At 52.1% G+C, this 17,703-nt stretch overlaps 1 protein-coding gene across 1 annotated transcript in view; it reads right to left on the bottom strand.

The window, feature by feature from the left end:
* NPAS1 (neuronal PAS domain protein 1) overlaps nucleotides 1–9,422 on the bottom strand; it is a 31,429-nt gene extending 22,007 nt beyond the window's left edge. Inside the window, exons 1-3 of the mRNA XM_058196489.1 lie at nucleotides 9,331–9,422; nucleotides 8,000–8,235; nucleotides 1,333–1,406 (exon numbers count right to left, since the gene is read on the bottom strand). Of these exons, the coding sequence (XP_058052472.1) occupies nucleotides 1,333–1,406; nucleotides 8,000–8,235; nucleotides 9,331–9,422 (402 nt within the window). The remainder of the gene's footprint in view (nucleotides 1–1,332; nucleotides 1,407–7,999; nucleotides 8,236–9,330) is intronic.
* Between the last annotated feature and the right edge of the window lie 8,281 nt (nucleotides 9,423–17,703).

Raw genomic sequence — 17,703 nt, 5'->3', positions numbered from 1 at the left:
GGAGTTGAAGTCCTCCAGGCTTAAAGTCAGGTGTGGGATTCAGCCGGTTTGGAGCGGTTTGGGCGAACCGGTAGTTACAGCCAGTGGCCTCCAACTTACAACTGTTTGTTTTGTGACCGTTTGAAGTTACAACGGCACTGAAAAAAAGTGACTTAGGACCCTATTTTCACACTTACAATCTCCAGGGTCACGTGATTTACAGTCAGATGCTTGTCAACTGGTTCGAATTACGGGGCTGGCAAAGGATCCAACGGAAAAACCCGGCAGTGCGAATAGAAACCACAAACAGCTTCCAGCACCTTTGTCATAACTGGGGAGGGGTCTTTTGTGGGAAGAGAAGGCAAAAGTTTCCTGCCCACCATCTGTTCCCCCAATCTTCCCATACATACCGAGGGACAAATCAAATTGCTTCCCAATAAATCTGCATTAGCTCCTGAAAAGGGGCTGGCGGAGGCGGCCGGCGGCACCAGGAGCCCAGGAAGAAATCTATTTCCAAAAGGGCTCCCACCTGGCTGAGCAGCCAAACCAGGTTAAGGCCTCGGTTTCCCTCTGTGCCGAGGCTGGAGTAAAGCCCCTAACTCAATTGGTCCCCTCGCCTGCCACCCCCTCCTCGCTCTCTCACACCTGCATCCAGCACTGGTTAATTAGGTTCCCTCCGAGGGAGGGAGGGGTTCCCCCCCCAACCCACCATGGCTGAACCAGCCGAATCCAGAGCGATGCCCTGAATGCAGAATTTCTGGGTCTTAAGAGAGAGGGAGGTGGGGGAGGGGCTCAGGGGGAGGGAGGGATCAGTGGGCAGCCTCGGTTGCCTGTGGGAGGGGGAAGCTGGGTTGGAGAGTGGCAGGTGGGGTGGGGGGCATGGAAAGGGGCAGGAATGGACCAGAAGACGAGGGAAATAAGGCCTCGCATCCACTCGCTTGTTTTCCTGCCGTGCCTTCACAATTTGCACACTTGACATGCACGGAGGCAGAGGTCTGGAGACTCGCATTCCTGCCAATAGTTAACTGGAGGTGTGTTTATTTTATTCAATTTGCACAGTCCTCAAGTTATGACTGGATGCTTAAAGATGGTTCAGACTTATGACAGGGGGAAGGCGGGAGGAAAGGGAAGAAGGAGAAGGGAGGGAGGAAGCAAGGAAAAAAGGAAGGAAGAAAGGGAGAAAGGAAGGACAGGGAGGGAGAAAAGGAAGGAAGGAAGGAAGGAAGGAAGGAAGGAAGGAAGGAAGGAAGGAAGGAAGGAAGGAAGGAAGGAAGGAAGGAAGGAAGGAAGGAAGGAAGTTGTCGTGGGAGGCACTTTGGTGAATCCCAAGTGATGGACATAACATGGACTTACCTGCAGGATGTGGCCCCCTAAGTGCTTTTCAAAGAGTTCCGTCAGCAGCCCGTTCATACTCCTCCGATCGGAAGCTGAAAGAAACCAAGATTAAAAGGTCAGTGAAGAGGATCCCGTGTGGCAAACACCCCCCTCCTCCCAGTAGGCTTCTTGGGGTCATGAAGCCTGAGAGATCCCTTGCTACAGGCAGGATCTGGCTAAGAGGAATCAAAGCTCCGGTGAGATCTGCTCGCTTGTTCATTCATTCATTCGATTTATATGCCTCCTCCTCCGCTTTCCTTCTCCAATGTAGTCCTGAGATTCCAAACCTCCTCTCAGGGTTGGGGGATCTTAAAGAACAGATCACAGACTCCCTCAGATCCACCACCCATCTGAGATCCTGGATCTGGATCTAGACCAAATGTTTCTTAATCTTTGCCCTTTTAAGATGGATAGACTTCAACTTCAAGGATAGATAAGTGACAGATATGTATAGATAGATGCCAGTAGATCAGATAGATAGGTAGGTATGTAGGTAGATAGGTAGGTAGATAGATAGAAGATGGATAGATAGATAGATAGATATAGATAGATAAATGATAGATGATAGATAAATAGGTAGATAGATAGAAGATAGATAGATAGATAGATAGATAGATAGATAGATAGATAGATAGATAGATAGAAGATATAGCTAGCTAGATGATGGATAGATGATAGACAGATAGATAGATAGATAGATAATATAGATAGATAGAAGATAGATAGATAGATAGATAGATAGATAGATAGATAGAAGATAGATAGATAGATGATAGATAGATAGAAGATAGATAGATGATGGATAGATAGATAGAATAGATAGATAGATAGACAGATAGATAGATAAATGATGGATAGATATAGATAGATAGATAGAAGATAGATAGATAGATAGATAGATAGATAGATAGATAGATAGATAGATAGATAGATAGATAGAAGATAGATAGATAGATGATAGAGAGATAGAAGATAGATAGATAGATGATGGATAGATAGATAGAATAGATAGATAGATAGACAGATAGATAGATGATGGATAGATATAGATAGATAGATAGAAGATAGATAGATAGATAGATAGATAGATAGATAGATAGATAGATAGATAGATAGATAGATAGATAGATAGATAGATAGACGTGCGTTAATTTGTTCCAGGAATATCTAGAGCAGGAACAAATAAGCAGAACTTTTGGCTGGTGTGTGCAGGGGAGGGTCTCTGACCAGGACCCTCACCTAGCACGGGGGCGGTGGGGGGAGGCAGCAGAGGTGAAGGAAGGCACTGAATTTGGGGGAAGCCAAGGATAGAGCAGGAGCGGGAAGAGGGGGGGGAAGGACAGGACGCGCCATTGTGTCCTGCACATTCTTGCCAGACGAGAGGAGAATATTGATCAGGCCCGGCATTCACAAGAACCCTGTCCAAGCTGAAAAGCTTGCCAGCCCCTAGGTTAACCTTTCCTCCAGCCCCACAACTGGCTGGGGGCTGAGAAGGGGAAGGAAGGTGGGCTGGAAGGGAGCCACACGTGCGGGGAATGCTGAATGGGGCTGCATCGGGTGACCCTCGGGGGCATCCCGAGTTCTTTCCTAACAGCCTTTCCGTTTTTTTTTTCTACAGCCCAACCACCAACCACCTGTTCAGAAGTTCCATAGAGTTTGTGGGCTGTTTTCACTTCTTATTTATCTCTTTTTTGTCACATTTTTGAAAAAAAATTTGTCAGTGGAACACCTTGCCTCCAGAAGTTGTGGGTGCTCTTAACAAACTGCTGCAACTAACTTAACAACGGTGCGGCCCAAAAGGGCATAAACATGCGGCTTGCTTCCCCAAAAGTTTCCCCAAACTTGCTTCCCAACTGTCTCGCATAGCAGTGGAAATCTTGGGCTGAATTGGGGGTCGTAAGTCGAGAACTACCTGTAGCCAGTCCCAGAGGCTTAAACCGCCCCCTCCCCCCAAAAAAGGGGAAGATGGCTTGTTCGCTTTAGGCAGCAAAATTGATCAGACGTGGGGTACAAAGAGCCCCCGTCTTTTGGGGAAACTGGTTTTCCAAGGAGAAAAGCAATCAAAAATAAAATTCATATTTCCCCCCTTTTCCTTCTTCTCCTCTCTCTCTGTTTAAATCGCTGCGGCAGCTTCACAGGCGCTATTCAGAACGGCTGCCTCGCCTCGGTTATCTGTACGAATTTACTTGTAACTAACAAACAGAGACCGACTTGACAGACAATTGGGAACAATACGAGCTCCGCTAATTGCTGCAATTTCCTCTGTCATTTTCTTTAATTCCTTCATTTTTCCTCTCTCGAAATAACCCCACAGGTCAGACAGAATGCTCCTATAATTAAAAGCATTTAATGCAAGAATTAGAAAGCTGCTCACATTATGGGGAAGGGAAGGGGACAGAAGCTGGGGTGGGGGTACTGTTAGCCCCCCACCAACCCTCTTTTCAGGTTTGCAACTTGCCAATTTTTCAAAGCCTTAAAACTGCATTTCCCCTCCCAAAAAAAGAAAGAAAGAGAGGGAAGGAAGGAAGGAAGGAAGGAAGGAAACAAGGAAGGAAGGAAGGAAGGAAGGAAGGAAAAAAAAGGAAGAAAGGGGAAGAGAGGAAAGAAGGAAAAGAGAAGGAAGGAAGGAAGGAAAAGAAAGAAAAGAAGGGAAGAGAGGAAAAAAGAAAAAGAAAAAGAAGGAAGGAAGGAACGGAGGAAAAGAAAGAAAGAAAGAAAGAAAGAAAGAAAGAAGAAAGAAAGAAAGAAAGAAAGAAAGAAAGAAAGAAAGAAAGAAAGAAAGAAAGAAGAGAGAGGGGGAAATTAACTTGGGTGCAAAGCCAATGAATTCATTCATCAATGAAGCACAACTTTTATCCCTGTTGCAACCAGGCACAAAACGGCCAAAGGAGATTCTTCTGAGAGCGGGTAGATTTTATTTGGAAACGGGGGGGGGGGGGGGGGCGGTCTCCAGACTTGGCCACTTTAAGAGATGTGGGCTCGGAATGAGGGTTAACGTCACAATCTGCTGAGATTATCGGAGCTGCGACATGGCACATGGCCGGCTGGGCCTAATCACTGAATTCTTTCCCCAAACGCCTAATTATGTGGGAGAATAAAGCTGCCAGCAACACTGGGGATGATGGGTCTACAGCTGCAGCCCATTCTTCCCAGCCGGGCTGCGATGGAATTAGCTGCAGCTGAGAGGCCAAAGAGTTTGCCCGCGGACTTTGGTGGAATCGAAGCGCTGGAAGGGACCTTGGAGGTCTTCTAGTCCAACCCGCTGCTCAAGCAGGAGACGGGAAAAGGGACTTCGATGGGGAGAATGGAGCAGGATAAGGTCATCTGTCCCAGGGATCCTAGAAATGGCTTTGGACGTAACAGGCGACTTTTGCTGGCTACTCAGAAGTTGCGCGTTGCATTTGCCATCCTTGCAATGCTCTTTAAGGGAACTGTGGTGGAATGGGGTCTGGATTCCCGGGAGGGACGGGCTGTTTCCCAGAGACCAAAGTGGCAATGGAGCTTGGAATGATGGAATGGGAGGAATGAGGGGAAAGGGGTTCAACGGCTTCCAGGATTTGTCTATAGTTATGCAAATTGTTTCTATAGGGTCCTGGTACTCTCGGAGCTGGGTGGTTTCCCTGCAGACGCTTCATGACCCAACTAGGGAGCATCATCAGTGCTAGGAGGGAGTGGGGTTTGTGGAGAGGAGGAGGGGAAGGAGGAGGAGGACTATGGGGTCCTTGGTGCTCTCTGAGCTTGGTTGTTTTCTTGCAGACGTTTCATGACCAAACTAGGTAACATCATCAGTGCTAGGTGGGAGTGGGGTTTGTGGTGTGAGGGAGAAGAAGGGGAGGAGGAAGAGGAAGGTGTGGCAAGGCAGACTCCCCTCCCCCCTTGGCACAGCCAGGCCAGAGATGCCATGGAGCAAGGAAACCAGGCCGTTTTTCACCCAACCCCTTTGCCGAACCTGGACAAAACCAAACCTTGTTTTGTTCCAGGTTTCCTGCTGCCGGCCAGTCCTTGACCCTTCCTCTGCCCGTCTCCTGCCACTGGCTCCAGGTGCGAGAGACATCGTACCCCGACATATATTTATTTACGTGCATTTATTTATCCATACCCGGCCTTTATTATTTTGACATGTTGACAACAGTCAGTCAAATGTTGAACTATGAGCTTGTAGGGGGGGGGGGGAATTGTGGGATATTTTTTTAATCAAAGGGGGCGTGGCTTTATTGTGGACGCCATCTTGACTTTTTTGACTGTCCTGGCAAATGCCTTCGCTGTGTGGCACTTCACCAGGTCCCTAAAATGTCCATTTCAGCCCCAAACACCCCTACCCAGCCTTTCCTTTTCACTCCCTCACATTCATGAAGTGCCTGGGGGGGGGGGGAAACGAAATTAAAAAATAAAATAAAATCAGGCTCCGTTTTCCTTGTCAAATTAGGGGCCATTTGAACAATTGGTCTCCCTCCGGAGGCCTCATAAAGCAGCCACTGATCTATCAGCAGGACTTCAGTCGGGTTTTTTCCCCCCTAACAAAAGTCCCAGGAACAGACAGAAACTCCCCCCTCCCAAAGGGAAACCTGCTGCTAATTGTGCTAAAGCAATTGATTACGGCCTAGCCCCCCCCCCAGATGGAGAGGGTAATTGAGGAGGGGGGCCTCTCTGCAGCCTATGTGTGTTTGTGTGTGTTGTGTTGAGGACTGCAGTAACGCAAGGTATAAAATGATGGGTTTTTTGGTTCCAATGAAAGAAGGAAGGAAGGAAGGAAGGAAGGAAGGAAGGAAGGAAGGAAGGAAGGAAGGAAAAAGAAATAAAGGAAGGAAGGAAAAGAAAAAAGATAAAGAAGCAAAAAAGGAAAAGAAATGGAAGGAAGGAAGAAATGAAGGAAAAAGAATGAATGAATGAATGAATGAATGAATGAATGAATGAATGAATGAATGAAAGAAAGAAAGAGGAAGGAAGGAAAGAAGGAAGGAAAAGAAGGAAGGAAGGAAAACCACCGGCATGTGCTAATGGAGCTAGGAAATTATCCTTAAATACTACAAACACTCTTAGAATATTGGCATAATGGCAGCTAACCAGCCCCTGCCCCCTCCCAAAATACGTCTGGGGGGGAAAACCCCTGCCCACCTCCTCTTGGGATAATGAGTCCTCCTGCCTGGCATATTTCCTTTCCACCACTCAACCATCCCAACAAGCCTTTTTCTCTGGGCCCTGTTCTGTACAAGTTTCTAGTCCTCATTGCAAAATGCAAACTCATGAAGCGCCAGGCATCCTCCCCCAACAAGCCCCTCCTTTATGGGGCAGGAATGGGGGAGGGGCAAAACTCCTGAGCCATTTCAAACCTCAACCTTTTTTAAAAACTGGACGCCCAGATGCCAGGAACCGCAGCCACCCCGGTTTTAAAAAGGTATTTGCGGTCTCCATTTGGCAAAGGCAAACCACGACCAAGATGAGTTCCCTGCAGATTTGGGGTGGCCCCCCAAGACGCCCCTCCATGAGCTGGGGTGGAAGGAGAGAGTAAAAGAGGAACAAAATGCCTCCCCCCCCCTTTTCCTCAGCCCCCTCCCCTTAGTGCTGGAATCCGCTGTTGCAGGAGGGCCCCCCATCTCCCCCAAAACAATAGACAGATGTTATCCCTAATGCTCAGCACCCTCGTTATGTGGCTGGTAATTACCCCACAGCTAATGATAGTAATCAGAAAATCCCGCAAGCCGTATTCTTCCCAGGCAGTTAATTTATTTAATTACAGACTTTGAAGCCGCATTATTTAAATGGCGATTTATTGCCTGGCTAATCAATGCCATTTTGCCCGGGTAAGGGGCTGCGGGCAGGCGGGTCTGGGGCGGTGGGCCGGGCTGCCTATGTGCTGGAATGGAGCTTTCAATTGGCCAGGTATGGGGGTGGGTGGGGGCTGGGCAGGGAGCTGGACTAGATGGCCTCCAGGGGCCCCAACAAGTCTTCCGTTTTGAGCGTTCTCTCCCTGCAACATCTACACATTGGGAAGAAAGGAACTGTACAGGGAACCCCCCACTTACAACTATTCATTTAGTGACGGTTTGAAGTTACGACGGTGCTGAAAAAAGGGACCTAGGACCATTTCCCACACTTATGACCGTTGCATCATCCCTTTGTCACATTACCAAAATTCAGATGATTGACAACTGACTCATATTTATGACGGTCGCAGAGTCCCGGGGTCACCTTTTGACCAGCCAAGTCAATGAGGAAGCCAGATTCACTTAACAACCGTGCCTCAAGAAAGGTCAAATGCCTTGCTTAGGAATGGAAATTTTGGGGTCAATCGGGGTCCCAGGCTGAGGACTTCCTGTAGTTTGGCCATTGCCGTCTTCCTAAGGGCTGAGAAAGAGTGGCTGGCTCAGGACCACCCGGCTGCGTTCAGGCCGAAAGTAGGATTAGAACTCGGGATCTCTCAAATTGTAGTCTGTTGCATTCACCAACCTTCCTCTTTTTTTCTGTCTTACTTGCAATAAAATCTGGCTTTTCACTCGGCCCCACCCAGCTCCCTTCCGTAGCTTTGCAGCTCAGGTTGCCTGCCCATCGTCCGAGCCCCCTGAGTGGTCAGTCCCCCTCCCTGTCCCGTCCCGTCCCCTGCCCCCGGCCCCCCCTCCCTGCCTGAGTGCCCTGGACCCACCGTTGCCTGCCGAGGCAGCAGGGACCTCTGCCCGCAGGGTCCAGGGGGGGTCTCCCTGGAGGGCGAAGGTGCGCATCTTCAGGTAGGTGATGGTGAGCCGGACGATGGAGGCCTTGTCCAGCTGGCTGGTGATGGCGCCGGGCAGTGGCAGGAGCTTGGCCAGTTCGTAAAACTCAAAATTTTCCTTGCCTCGGCGGGAACGTGCTGCGTTGCGGGATTTTTCCTTCCGTAGAGCCTGCAGGCTGGAGGAAGGGTAGAAGGAAAGAGAAACAGAGGAGGGAGGAAAGAAAGAAGGAGGGAGGGAGAAAAGGAAGGAAGAGGGAGGGAGGAGGAGAAAGAGAAAGAAGGAAGGGGGAAGGGAGGGAGGAGAAAGAGAAAAGGGAGAAAGAGAAAGAAGGAGAGAGGGAGGAAGGAAGGAAGGAGAAAAAGAAGAGAGAGGGAATGGGGGAGGGAGAGAGGAAGCAGAAATAGAGAAGTGAGGAAAAGAAAGAAGGAAGGAGAAAGGAAGGAAGGAGGAAGACAGAAGGGAGGAAAAGAGAAAAGGTAGGGGGTGGGAAGGAGGGAGGAAGGGAAGACAGGCAGGCAGGAAGGAAGGAAGGAAGGAAAAGAGGGAGAAGGAAAATGAGCTGAGCTAAGGGAGAAAAGGCCAGTGGTTCTCCAACTCCCATGCACCCGGTCAGCTCAGTCAGGGATGATGGGAGCTGTAGTCCAAGACTATCTAGACATATACTGGTCCTGGGAATTTAAACACGGGCATCATAAATTGGTCAACTTTTTCTACCAAACAGGGGCCGACCAATTGGGCCACCTTGACATATGGAAAGAGTCAGGGGGCCTTTTTTCCCAATCCCCCCCCCAGCCCCCTTTCGTGTAAAAATACCAGAACTGCCAAAAGTGGGGTCTACAAACAAACTGGATGCCTCCAGCTGCCCTTGTCCTAGGGAAAGCCATGGCTTGTGATCTATGGCCGGGGTACCCAAGCTTCACTTGCAACTCCCCAAAATAGATTTTGGGGCGCCCCCCCTCCCGCCTCAATCCGACAGCTCCGGAGAGGGCTTGAGTTCCAGTCCAGCTTCCTCCCATTTATCTCCCCCTTTCTTTCTGAGCTATGACAGCCCCTCCCCAACTCGGCCCCTCCAAAGCTGCCCATCTCCCACCCCCATCGTTCCCCACCTGAGGGGTCCGTGCCCACAGGAAGGGTCCCGGCACCCCTCCGACCTTCCAAACAGCCCTTCGAGGTAGGCTGAGAGAGCATGCCAGACTCTAAGGGGACAAAATGCAAGCTCTGGGTCATTGGAGCGGCCACCCAGCCCAATGCCCACTGGATGCCAACTTACCAGGGCACCGGCTGGTTCTTGACCAGCAGCCCCTGCAGGAAATCCCACTCCACGCTGACGCACTTCAGCTCGCTGCCATAGAGGGAGGCCATGGCGCCCAGCAGGGACCATCCGACTGGCGCTGGACGCACCAGGTCCTCCGGTCACTCAGGACGTCCTCCGGTCACGGGTGCAGCCTTCTGAAAGACGTGGGGGGAGGGGAAGTCCCTGTCACATCTCTCCTCTTAATACAGGTAGTCCTCCACTTATGACCACAATTGAGCCCAACATTTCCGCTGCCAAGTGAGACATTTGTTGAGTTTTGCTCCAGTTTTCCACCGTTCTTGACCCAGTGGTTAAGTGAAACATGGCCTTTGAGAAGTGAGTAACCTGGTTGTTAAGTGGCCTCCCCTCATTGACTTGGCTTGACAGAAGGTCACCAAAGGGGATCACGTGACCCCGGGAGGCTACAACCGACGTAAATACGAGTCAGTTGCCAGTCTGAATTGTGACCGTGGGGATGTTGCAAAGATCGTAACTTTGAAAAACCGCCATAATTCTACTGAACTGGAAGCTTTGTGGACTTCAACTCCCAGAATTCCCTAGCTAACATGCGGGGGTTCTGAGCTCTTGATCAAAGGGTGGGGGGAAATTCCTCAAGTTTCTAGTCCTTATGCTTGGGGAAGGGGAGAGGAAGAGTCAGGTGTTTAGAAGATGTTTTTTTTCTTGCTACATTAATTATTATCCTTTTTGGGGGGAAGGGCACGAAGAAAAATATTTTCTGATAAGAGTCGGTGGCATTCTGAAATTGCTTAATGACCAGTTTCCTGGCCTGGCTTTTCCCAATTATCTCAAAAAGACCCTCCAGTTGAGATTTTAGAACTAGGCGCCTGTGGAAAGAAATCAGCAATCTGTTAAAATTCCAAGAATGGCTAATCAGTGTTTCTTTTTAAAAAAAATTATAATAATAATGCACCCCTTTGAATTCCTCCCCAACAGAGAGCTGGAGCGTTCCCCTTCTGCTTTTCACCAGCGGCAAACCGAGGAATTTGTTCCTGTGGCATCCATCTTTCGGGAAAATGGCGTGGAAAGAACAGCATCTTCAAGTGTTTCGCACTCAGGACCCGCACTCAGCTCTTTTGCCCTCTCTGCTGCCACTTAGGAGTTTCCCTTTTTGCATGGCAAATGTGGGCAGTGGATTTTTTTTTTTGTGGCTCACGAAGGGAAGAAGAGAGTACAGGTAGTCCTCAACTCAACGTTTCACTTAGTGACTGTTCAAAGATACAACGGCACTGAAAAAAGGGACTCGTGAGTCGTGACCCTTTTTCACACTTACGATCATTGCAGCATTCATGAAATCCAAACAGCTTGGCAACTGGCTCATATTTATGACGGTTTGCGACCTTCACACAGGTAAAGTCAATGGGGGGAAGCCAGATTCACTTAATGTCCGGGTGACTGACTTAACAACTTTGGCAAGAAAGGGGGTGAAAGGAGGCAAAACTCACTGAACAAATGTCTCGCTTAGCAACAGGCATGTTGGACTCATCTGTGGTCGTAAGTCGAGGATTACCTGTATATATGATGAGCAGCCATCAACAAACCGAGCCTCCCTGTTCAGAAGCTGTGTATCTGAGCCCTTTGTGGGTTTTGAATGCCAGTTTAAAAGGGCTGCACCCGGATCTACATGGAATCGTTTAATTTGACTTTTTAAGATGGTTTTAGATCTGTTCTTGCTAACTTTAAGACCTGGAGACTTCAGCTCCCAGCATTCCCCAGTTGGCCCTGAAAAAAGCGACTTAAAGGTGATGGTCCTCACACTTATGTCCGTCGTAGCATCCCCATCATCACGTGATCAAAATTCGGGCAACCGGCACATCTTTAGGGTGGTTACAGAGTCCTAGGGTTGCCTGATCGCCGTTTGTGAGCTTCGCAGCTGTCTTCCGATAAGCAAACTCAACACGGGAAGCTGGATTCGCTTAATGACCGCACCATCCATTTAACAACCGCAGCAAAAAACATCATAAAATCGATGCACAATTCGCTTAACAACGACCTTGCTTAGCAATGGAGACGCTGGTCCCTGTTTATAGTCGTAAGTCGAGAACTACCTGTAAATCCTGAATCTGGAAACTCAAAGCTCTGGAAATTTGGAAGATGAATCCACTGTTTCTCCCAGGCTTTCCCCGAACCATCAGAGGAGCAATTCAGAGACCGGCTCTTCGAGTAGCAAACTTCAAGGCAGAGATGCAGTTGTTGCACTAAAATTCACAAACAAGAGTTTGCAGCCCGTTGAGACGCGAGGGTGATCTGTGAGCCCATTTCCCCAAAGCGACGGGGCTGCACCCATCAACGCACTAAAGCGACCCTCAGCTGGGAAGGCCCGTTTCTCTCGCCCTTCCTGGTTACAGAATAACAGAGTTGGAAAGGACCCTCGAGGTCTTCTAAACCCTACAGCATTTCACACAGATGGTTGTCCAATCTCTTCTTACAAACCTCCAGTGTTGGGAGCACCCACGACTTCTGGAGGCAAGTTGTTCTCCCTGTGAAAACAGAGAACCCCCCCCCCATGGAAGCAACCAACCCTAACCCTAACCTAATCCTAACCTTAACCCTAACCCTAACCCTAATTCTAACTCTAATCCTAACCTGGCCAAGTTGCTTTTCCGACATTCTTAACTTGCCCCAAATGTGAGAGCAACAGATCCAGAATCAACGTGTTTTAGCCAGCCAGCCCCTGAATTTGCAGCTCCCATCAGAGTTGCCGGTTGCTTTCTGGAAAAGAAGGATGACACAGATGTGGGGCCCCTTCACCTATTTACGGTGAGGGTTGGGTAACCAGGTGCTTCTGCCCCTTCCTCAGGGAGTGGTAAGGCGGGAGGGGTAGCCCTCCTGGCTAAGGGGGTCTTTGCCCCGTTAGACTCAGGAGGGTGGGCAACCCAGACTTCAGGGCCAAAGAGCTCTGCAGAATGGCAATGGAGCGAGTGCTGGCACCCACCGTCGGCCCTTCCTGCTTCTTCATGACTTCAACCGCAAATAAATCAAGACAGGAAGCGCCTGCCACTTACTTCTCAACTCCAAGACAGAATGACATTCCCAGGACGAACGGTACCTAACGGAGCGAGGCCGTAGGAAAACTGTTCGACATCCTGAGACGAAGCCAGGAAGATGGAAAGCCTGTTTGCCACGGATGGCTACACGCTTGCAAACACGCACCTGTCTCAGCCTGGCGCGCGAACGAGCCCGGGAGCAGAGCCTTTTGCCAGCCGACGAACCCGCCACGGGCCACCCGTCCTCCCTCCGTCCCCCTCCCCGCGCATCCAACGAGCGAGCGCCCACGCATACCGATCCGGAGGCAGGCACAACTGCACTCGCACCCCGTCTCCCATACCAATACAAAACCCACGCCTCTTGCGCATATAAAATGGAGATCATCAATAGACACACCGCCTGGCGCATACCAATGGGCAGCCTCGGGAGCTTGGCTAGCCACCTTTGCAAACTCGGGCAGGGCGAGAGGGGGCAGCGGGTGAAGGCCCTCCTGGGCTTTGCGGACTGCTGAAACTTTGCAAAGGCACGCTTGGAGGTGGGAGAGGCAGGGGCAGGAGAACAGCGGGAGTGCGGGGGGTGGTGGTGAAATTAGGGATATAAAGAGAGTCTCAGCCCCCAAATTGGAAGGGGGTGAAGGGGAGGAGATGGGCGGTCCACGCAGACTTGCCTTTCAGAGGGTGGCCACAAGGAAGAGGTTGAAAGTTAACTGCGGTTGGGATGATGGTAGGAGAGTTGTCTTGGTCCAGGGTGCCCCAAATCTGAAAAGAATTTGGTTGCATCTTTCCAAAGTCTATTGAAAGACGGAGGCTTTCACCCCGAAGCGTCTGCCTTTCAAAAAAATGTACCAGTCTGAAAAACAATTCAGTTTTTTTCTGATCCTCGGCTGAAGGAGCAAAGAGACGGGTGGGGGGGAACCTCTTCTGAAGCACCCAGATTACCTTTCAAACAGCACAAGCCATGTTTCCAAGGGCCAGAACTTTCTCCCGGCAAATTGATCTCCTGGATGATCTCGTGGTCCCCAGATTTTCAAGGGCGGGTGGGGGGGAGGGAGAGCAAGAGGGTGCCCTCAAACATGCGCTGGGCAACTGCAGGCAGAGTTGACCCGAATGCCTGGAACTCTCTGAAACCGAGCTGCCAAGACACCCACCCCCACTCGTTCCCCAAACGGGTCGAAACCCCACAACCGTGTGGTTCACAGGAGCACTCCTGCTGAGGATCGTGCCAACCCCTACCCTGGAGAGGAGGATTCGAACCCACGCCATCTACACCCAAAGGTGAGCAGTCTTTGAAATGAAATGAAATTAACGCCCCCCCCCACTTCCCAAACGGCTGTGTAAAAAAGCAAAGTAGCAACTCAAACTTACTTGGAGCTGGTCGCCAAGTGAGTGGAGGGGGGGCTTTGAAGTATTCCTGCTGCGACCCCCAGCCAGCCAGCCTGCCTGCCCTTTTGAAGGATATCTCCTTCCGTGCTCTCTTCTCCCGCCCTCCCCAGCCCCGTCCATCCTCCAGCAGATTGGGAAGAGCAGAAGAGGGACAGAGGAGCGTGTGACCGAACCAGCTCGCCTCTGCAGAATTGCAGCTCACCGGTAGTGACCAGGTTGGTTAGCGTGGCTCAACTCCGACCTCTCAGGCCTTCTCGGCTCTGAATCTCTCCCGTCCATCTCACTGCTGTCTCCTGGACTGGAGTTCCTGCACCAAATTCCTTACTCATCAGCTCCACCCCACAAATATTGGGGCCCAGATGTTGCAGCCATGGCAGAATGTGGGGTCCCTTCTAGGTCTGCAGCCCAAGCCACCTGACCCCACAGGGATTGAGCGGGGGTGGGGGGGGGAGCAAGCAGGCTGCCTTCTGGCTCTTCCTTCCCTCTTTGGAAATGAAGCTGGGGAGGGGGTGGGGGGGCTGGAGAACCGAAGGAAAATGTTTCACTGGGGACAGACTTGCTCCTGCCAAACCTTTCTGGGCTTTTTTTGGGGGGGGGCCCTCTGAAACCGTTCAGATGCAGGAGGCACCCCCCAGAGCCAAGCGAGATCCCAAACCCATTTTCAGTGGCGCTCAGTGGTGCCCGGATGGAGACCCCCCCTCCCCTCTCGAAATCACATACAAAAACCAAACCAACCCAAACCTCGCTCGCAGGATTGGACCCCCTTTGGGATTGGAGAGGTGGGTGGGATACGTAGCAATTTGAGCAAGGCGGAAAGAAACAGTAGGCAGAACTAATATTCAGCCCTTCCAAAGTCCTATTTCAGACTTGTGGGGGCCAGGCCTCCAACACCCATTTCACCATTTTCCGTGTGTGTGTGTGTGTGTGTGTGTGTGTGTGTGTGTGTGTGCTTCCAAGAGCGCCTGTAAATGCAACCTTCTGCCCAAATTCTAAAGCCAAACACAAGTTCTTTTGGCTGCCCAGGCGGGTGAAGGAAGCTGAAATGGCACATCAATTTTTGCAAAAAGAAAAAAGAAAAGAAATTTAATGCATGCAACCTTGCAATTTGGAGTCAGGATACCCTTCCAAGCCGAAGATCTTTTTTTTTGGGGGGGGGGTTGTCAGTGAACAATTGGGGATCTTCTCTCCCAAAAGAAATAAGTGTCTTTTCCAGAAACAGCTCCTCTAATCAACGGCAGCTCCCGCGAAGACCCCTAAATGGTGGGAGGAAGTGGGGATCTGCTTTGACCATCCAACCTCCACCATTTCCACCAATTCTTGGGGTGGGGAGAGCTCAATAAAAGAGCCCACCGGTTTGGCGATCTCAAGGTTCCCCTATTTTGAGCCCCCTCCAGTTGCCACTGAGCTGCCACTACAAGACCGCAAAACCAGCAGAGACCCATTTTTTGTCAACCGGGAATCACTTCAAACAACTTGGAACCAAGTCTGCAAATTGCCTTTAAAAAAAATACCAACAATCTTAAACATAATTTCCTCCAGAGGCAGGGAAAACCATCTCGAACCGATTTTTCAAAGGGCCATTTCTTTGACCAAGCCGTGCCCACCCCCCACCCCCCCACCCCGTCCTCCAGACAAGCATCCCAGACCGACAGCCCCCCTCCCCAATTCATCCCTGGATCTTCCAGGATGCAGCTCCTTGGATTGTGCATCTGATTCGCCTTTGTCTGACCTGCTTTGGCTTCGGGGGTCAAGCTCCATCCTTTCCCAAGGCCGGGGTCTGGGGTCTTTGCCAGAAGAAACGGTCTTGGATGGAGGAGGGGCTGCAGAACCCCAAGTTTTGGCTTCTTCGTTCATGCCGTGACAACTCCCAGCAGGGAGGGTGGAAAAGCTGCTTGTCATCCAGAGCAGCCAGCCAGGGTAGCAGCCGCTGCCTCAGTTTCCCCCCTCCCTTGGCATTCAGCGGTTGGCCGAAAGACGGCGGCCGAAAGCAAGCTGGCACCTGTTGCCTATAGGAAATTTCTAGCAAGGTAAAGAGTGCCTCTGAGGGTATGCAGAGTGCCTTCCCCTGACCACTCAACGAGCCTAATCTAACTCTCCCAAATCATCCAGTCAAGGCTGGCAGCTCCCAAATTTGGCCACAGAGTCATCTGCAATTGACCCCTTGGCCCAAGGGAGGGCACAGAAAGACCTGTGGACAAGCGCCTGGCACCATCAGAGAGAGAGAGAGAGAAAAAGAGAGAGAGAGAGAGAGTTATAGTGTTCTTCACCCAGTTAAATGCAGATTTCTAGCATGGGCAGGTTGTGTTGGATTTGGACACACCCTGTGCTCCCAATGCATCCATTGCCCAATTGCCAGCCTGGCACGGGGGAAGGTGAGGAGACCAGACCGCCCCCTCCCCTTTTCCAGGTATAATCAGCATGGGTGTCATGTAGACAATGCAGGTGGAAGGATCGCAGCAAAGAGCCTGCAAGTTTACTATCACCCACGCACAGACACACAAAGAGACACGCAAACAACCCCAAGGCTCCGCCAAGCCCCGCTTCAACTCACCTGCCTCCTCCGAAGAGCCGCCCGAGAGAGTCGCGCAAGTGGCGGGGAAGTCTCTTTGCCGCTGGGGGCTCCACCTTTCCTCCTAAGGACCAGCTTCCCCAACCGGGCGCCCGCCAGCTGTGCCAGACTTCCCGAACCCACCGCTGGATGGCCGGGCATCGCGGAGGCCCTTCGGCCGCTCTCTCTCCTTCCTCCTTTCCTTCCTTCCTTCCTCCCTTCTTTCCTTCCTCCTTCCTTCCTTCCTTCTCGCGGGCCAGGGTCTCTTTCACCCGGACTGACCCCATCGGCTGGGGGCAGAGCGCCCGACCCGAAGCCCCCCGACCCGGATCGGCGCCCGGCTCATCCCCTACGATCACCGGAGCGGCAGCCGCACCGGGGGGGGAGGCCCCTCCGGGGGCCCCCGAGCCGCCGCGACCCCCGCCGCCTCCCCGGCAAACTTCCCCCGCCAACCCGGGGCGCTTCGGCCGCCTCCCCGCAGCCCGCAGCCCATCGCAGGAGCGCGCTCGCCACCCCCCCGCCCGGGGCTCCCCCCCCGGCCCCTTCCCCAGCGCCAGCCCTCCCCACAAAGGCTGCCGGAGGAGGGTCTGGCGAGGCGCCCCTTCCTTCCCTCGGGGTGTTAACTCTTCCTTCCCGCCGGCTCCTCCTTCTCCCCACCGGACGCCCCCCCTGCCCGCGACCCCGACTCTCCTGATGGCGCCCCAGCCCCCAACTCCGCCCTTCCCGCCACGTGCTCGGAGGGCGCCTCCGGGCGAGACTCACCGCCAGCCGGCGCGACCCCCGCCTCCGCCTGGGGGCAGCCGGCGGAGCTCCTCCGTCATGGGTCGGTTGGGCTCGGCAGCAGCCCCCCCCCCAGTGCCGCCCGTCCCCCTCCCCACCTCCCAGTTGCCGCTTTCCGGGGCGAAGAGCAGCGGGCGCCACGTTGCGCTTCCAGCCGCCGGTGGGCAGCCTGCGGGGGGCGGGCGGGGGGGAGGCAGGCGGAAGGCGCCGGCCGGCCGAACGGGCTGACGAGGCAGCGGGGCTGGAGGAAGCCCAACAGGCGCAGAGACCCCCGCCGGCATCCTGCACCCAAGAGGAGAGCGATGCACGTGGGAACGGGGCGTGGGAAGCCCACGCGAGTTGGCCGGACAACGGGAACTTACGGTGGCTTCAAAACCGACCCGAGTCTTGGAAGTGGGGGCGCAGGGGAGAGATTCTGCCTTCACCCAGCCAGCCCCCCCCCCACTTTAATCTCAGGGGACCAGCCTCAATTTACAAAGAAGACTCTGCAGAACGTTGGGGAGGTGGGAGATCCCACCTGCACGGGTGACTGATTGCACTTGGCACCTTCCGTGAGTCTCTAAGCCATGGCTTACAGGTGGGCCCTCATCGTTGTGCCCCCAAGAGTGGTTCCTTGCAGCAGGTGGGGGGCGA

Source organism: Ahaetulla prasina, chromosome 10 (genome assembly GCF_028640845.1).
Source record: "Ahaetulla prasina isolate Xishuangbanna chromosome 10, ASM2864084v1, whole genome shotgun sequence".
NCBI classification, from domain to species: domain Eukaryota; kingdom Metazoa; phylum Chordata; class Lepidosauria; order Squamata; family Colubridae; genus Ahaetulla; species Ahaetulla prasina.
The sequence above is the reverse complement of the archived record's forward strand: the minus strand, read 5'-3'. Positions and strand labels throughout refer to the sequence as shown.